At 20.4% G+C, this 4661-nt stretch overlaps 3 protein-coding genes across 4 annotated transcripts in view; 1 reads left to right on the top strand and 2 right to left on the bottom strand.

Annotated features, from left to right (window-relative positions):
- The window catches only part of LOC102681652 (cohesin subunit SA-1), a 12513-nt gene extending 12069 nt beyond the window's left edge, over nt 1–444 (bottom strand). Inside the window, exon 1 of the mRNA XM_031513919.1 lies at nt 426–444. The gene's annotated coding sequence lies outside the window, so the exon portion shown is untranslated. The remainder of the gene's footprint in view (nt 1–425) is intronic.
- An 18-nt stretch (nt 445–462) lies between these two features.
- Nucleotides 463–1974, top strand: LOC102681303 (NECAP-like protein CG9132). 2 transcript variants are annotated; one of them, XM_006622947.2, is made up of 3 exons: nt 463–598; nt 1167–1563; nt 1679–1974. In XM_006622947.2, exons 2-3 carry the CDS (start codon nt 1210–1212, stop codon nt 1925–1927), a joined length of 603 nt encoding a protein of 200 aa, XP_006623010.1. In that variant the 5' UTR covers nt 463–598; nt 1167–1209; the 3' UTR covers nt 1928–1974. The 2 variants fall into 2 exon arrangements, with proteins under 2 accessions (XP_006623010.1, XP_006623009.1); XM_006622946.2 differs by having other exon boundaries at nt 466–718.
- A 1824-nt stretch (nt 1975–3798) lies between these two features.
- Nucleotides 3799–4661, bottom strand: part of LOC102681530 — a 3202-nt gene continuing 2339 nt past the window's right edge. The window contains exons 4-5 of the mRNA XM_006622948.2: nt 4460–4612; nt 3799–4328 (exon numbers count right to left, since the gene is read on the bottom strand). Of these exons, the coding sequence (XP_006623011.1) occupies nt 4170–4328; nt 4460–4612 (312 nt within the window). The 3' untranslated portion in view covers nt 3799–4169. The remainder of the gene's footprint in view (nt 4329–4459; nt 4613–4661) is intronic.

Below are 4661 nucleotides of genomic sequence, written 5' to 3'. Positions count from 1 at the left end.
GTAAAATATATTTTTATGATAATATATTTAAATATTAATAATGTATTATAAATATTTCTATAGCATTATATTTTAAATTATATTTCTATAATTTAATCATAAATTTATTAAAATTTTAATTATTTTGAATAAAATTGAAAATATATTAATAGAATCTTATAAATACATATTAATATAACTATAATTTATCTTATGTACGAAAATATATAGATACATATATGTATAAATATATATTAATATATAAATATAATATATGTAAATATATATGTATTAATATATAAATATAAGCATTAGTTGTTTGTCAAATAAAATAAAAATAAAACAGTCAAAAATAAAATAAAACTAATTATTTTTTATGTATATTTAAATCATATTTGAATTAAATTTTCTTTATTTTATTGAAATTACAAATCATATATGCTTACTACGCAGAAGACAATCTATTATCACTAGTAAAATAATCCATGGTTAACGGTCTTTGTGTGGGGATGGGAGGCGTGACTAAAGATAAAGTTATCAAATCACGTCAGAGATCCGTCACAAAATATAAACGAATTTTGAAATAGTACTTGCACTTCGTTAAATTCAACTCTTGAACGTAAGCACTTTCTCTGTGATTTGTCAAAAATACAATGGATACATATGAAAGTGTATTACTCGTGAAATCTGAAGTATTTGTATTTAAAATACCACCAAGGTCAACGAATAGGGGTTATCGGTACGATTGATTCTTTTTGACAGCGTTTTTCTCTTTAATTTTATGACAAATAATTTTTAACAAATATGCAAAAATATATTTAAACGTGACATTGTTATTTAAAAAAATTCATATATTTGTTATTAATTTTTGTTGTAACATATATATAAAAGTAAAAGTTATAACGGAAATTATTAAAAATATAATACTATTTTATATATTGAATATAAAATATTTTTAATTTGTACTTTTAATATTATATTAAAAAAATTTAATTTTAAACTTTTAAGCTTTATAAAAAAATCCAATCAAATATTAAGTATTTAAAATATAATATATATTTTAGTTTTATTAAATATAAATTTCTTTGTATTAAAATAAATAAATTTATTCATAATATGTAAAAATACTGATTAATGTAATTTAGTAAAAAGAAATATATTACTTTTTAATATATATTATATTTTAGTGCAGCTGATTGGAATCTTCAAGAACCTACATGGACTGGACGTATGCGTTTAGTTTCTCAAGGAGATTCAATTACTATAAAATTAGAAGATAAAGTTACTGGAGAATTATTTGCAAAGTGTCCAATTGAACAATATCCAGGAATTGCAGTTGAACCAGTTACAGATTCTTCTCGTTATTTTGTTCTGAGAATTCAAGATGATAATGGAAGATCAGCTTTTATTGGTGTTGGATTTCTAGATAGATCTGATAGTTTTGATTTAAATGTTGCTCTTCAAGATCATTTCAAATGGCTCAGAAATCAAGAACAAATAGAAAAAGAAAAGGATAAACCAAAACAAGAATTAGATCTTAGATTTAAAGAAGGAGAAACAATAAAAATAAACATGAAAATTACTGTAAGATTTTTTCATTTTTCACTTTAGATATTACTATAAATATTTAAAAATTCAATTATATAATAAATTATATATTTCACACAATTATACAATATAATTTTTATATTTATGATAGAAAAAAGATGGTACAGAAGTTTCTACTAAAACAAAACAACGTACCAATACAAATTTGGGTTTACCACCTCCACCAGGTGGTGTAAAAATTGCTCCACCACCTGCAAAAACTCCAACCTCATCTCCTGCACACAAACCTATTCAGAATCAAACTCAAACAAGTTCTGAATGGGGAGAATTTGCTAGTGCATCACAACAATCTCAAACTCAACAGTCAACAGTGGGAAATGCCAGTTGGGTTCAATTTTAATTTACAGGTGTATTAAAATTTAATATAGCAATATTGTAGTATCATAGTGTGTGTGTGTGTGTGTGTGTGATTGCGCGCGCGCGCGCGTTTGTATGTGTGTAATGATAATAAAATATATATATATACAAATTATATATATATATATATATATACATTTAATTTATATATTCACTGTTACATATATATATTAACATAAGTGCATGTTGCATATAAATACCTTTTAAGGGTAATTATTGACAAAGATGTTTCTATGTACATAATCAATGAATATATATACTTTACTATATTATGATATAGTATTATTTTTTTTAATTTGTTTTTTTGATTCAGTTATGAAATAATTTATCTAAAAAAATTTCATTTGAATTACTATGTAATAAATTTTTTTTAAAAGTTAAGTAAAATATATACTTCATATTTACATTGTTGTAATTTTTGAAGCATTAAGATAGATTAAAAAATATAATTAATATTTAATTTTCGTTACTATATTTCTTATTACTATATCACAAATATTAAATAATGTACATATTATATTTTTTATTTAAACAAAATATATAAAATATATGAAATAACTCATATTTTTTATATAAATAGTTAACGAATAAGTTTTTTGTCTTATACAAATTAAAAAGAAAAAAATTGAACAATAAAAAGTATATATAATAAATAAAAATTAATATAAGTTTAAATTATCAAATAAAATAAAATATTATTAATGTCAAAAAATTGTATTAATAATATAATTATTGAATATAAAATATACTAAAAATATTTTCAATATTTTTTATTGCATGGATACATTCTTTGTGAAAACCCTTAAAGGAGTATGAATTAAATTGTGGTACTGTCTTGATTAGTATTAGTTTTTGGTATTTGTACATAAAGCAGAAATTATGCAAATGTACGGCCTAATTTTCTGGATGTGTTAGATTTTTAGATATTTTGATTTTGCATTAATAAATAATTTTTATTATTATGTTATTATTTAATTGTATTATGAAACATATGATCTTTTTATGTATTCTTTTAACTTTAAAAATAATATATTAAAGATTTATTTTATGTTAATATTACTATAATTTTTCTTAAATGTCTGTATTAAATAGATAAAAATTTGGATTAAACTTCTTTTTGTTGCATTAAAAATACTTGGATCAATTTTTATCTTATATTCGATAAATAATCTGAAAATTTAACTTTAGAAAACTGATTTTAAAATTATATATATAAAAAATATAGTTTATATATTTTATATAAAATATAAGAAATATAAAAAACTTAAGTATTTACATGTTAAATTTTTATAACTATAAATAGTTATATCAACGAAAATAAACTATAATAATGATGATAAAAATTGATCCAATATTTAGAATGTAGGATCGTTTTTAAAATTATTTTAAAATAAAAAAAAAATTATTATTTTTCATTCAAAAATATATAAAGACAAAAAAAAATGAATGCAAAATTAATCTATGAATTAATGAAAATAAAATTTATTACATATCTTTATTTATAGAAGGAAAAAAAGTATTCCGTGTATATAATAATAAAAATTATTATTTAAAGAAATGATATAAATTTTAAATTAAGTGCAAAATTATTGTAAATTATTTACAAACAAAAATTTGTTAGATGAATAGTATTCGAAATAATAATTTGCATATTTTAATATCACTGTATATTGTAAATGATATTAAGTAATATTGTTAATATTATCTATGTTATCTATGTAATATTTAACAAAAATATCTCGTAATTCCGTAAATTACATTCCATTCACGAAAGTAATAATAAAATATGTATACGCGTATATGTATATGCATATATTTAACATTATTTTTCTTTTCGTAGTAAATGAAAAATAGTATTGCTTTTTATTGTATATTTTCATTTATAATTATAATAAATTGCATAATTATTAATATACTAAATAATTATTAAAAATCATATTACAAATAATACTTTGCAATTACATACATAATAACAGCTGAAAATTTTATTCTATAGTAGAACTTTGATTATTACACGAAATGAAATTAAAAATATATATAAATATCAAGATTTGTGCAACAAATATTTTAAACAATCAGTCTAAGATTTATATGCTTTTTATAAATCATCATTTGTTTGTCCACAAAACATGAAACTATGCTCATCACAATATAATGAATAACGTTCATATGTATTAATCAAGGTTCTATTATATCACAAGATTATTTATATTTTTAATAAATAATCAACAACGTTTATTACGAGCAACATTAAGTCGTAAACTGCGCATAGCCATAGCGCGACTAAAATGACGTTGAACTGGACGTTGAAGTTGTCCATTAACTAAACTAGAATCTTCATCACATTCTACACTGCTTAAAACTACTAAAAGTACTCCAAGTACCTGTAACATAAATGTTATATATTATATTTTAAATATTTATTATAAATAACATTTATATTTTATCTTAATATAAAGTTTATTAATGTATTTATATCAAAGCAACATAATATTTTCATTTTTATTTTACATACCAAACAAATAATTATTAGTAATGTATAGATATGTATGCTTGCAGCTGGAAGTGACTCTACTTCTCTTAAAGCTTCTGCAGCTTCAGAGAGATCTGGTTTTAATTCCAAGGCATGTCGTAAATGTACTGCTGCTTCTTGATAATGACCATATGCCTTTAAACAAAAAATGATTAACTATTTCTTGATAATGTTATAAAATAAA

Source organism: Apis dorsata, unplaced genomic scaffold, assembly GCF_000469605.1.
Source record: "Apis dorsata unplaced genomic scaffold, Apis dorsata 1.3 scaffold_797, whole genome shotgun sequence".
Classification (NCBI taxonomy): domain Eukaryota; kingdom Metazoa; phylum Arthropoda; class Insecta; order Hymenoptera; family Apidae; genus Apis; species Apis dorsata.
The sequence above is the reverse complement of the archived record's forward strand: the minus strand, read 5'-3'. Positions and strand labels throughout refer to the sequence as shown.

Coding starts and splice junctions, on each gene's coding strand:
- LOC102681303 (XM_006622946.2), top strand. CDS start 633: ATGGATACATATGAAAGTGTATTACTCGTGAAATCTGAAGTATTTGTA. Junction 719..1,166: donor TCAACGAATAGGGGTTATCG/GTACGATTGATT, acceptor ATTATATTTTAG/TGCAGCTGATTGGAATCTTC. Junction 1,564..1,678: donor AAATAAACATGAAAATTACT/GTAAGATTTTTT, acceptor TATTTATGATAG/AAAAAAGATGGTACAGAAGT.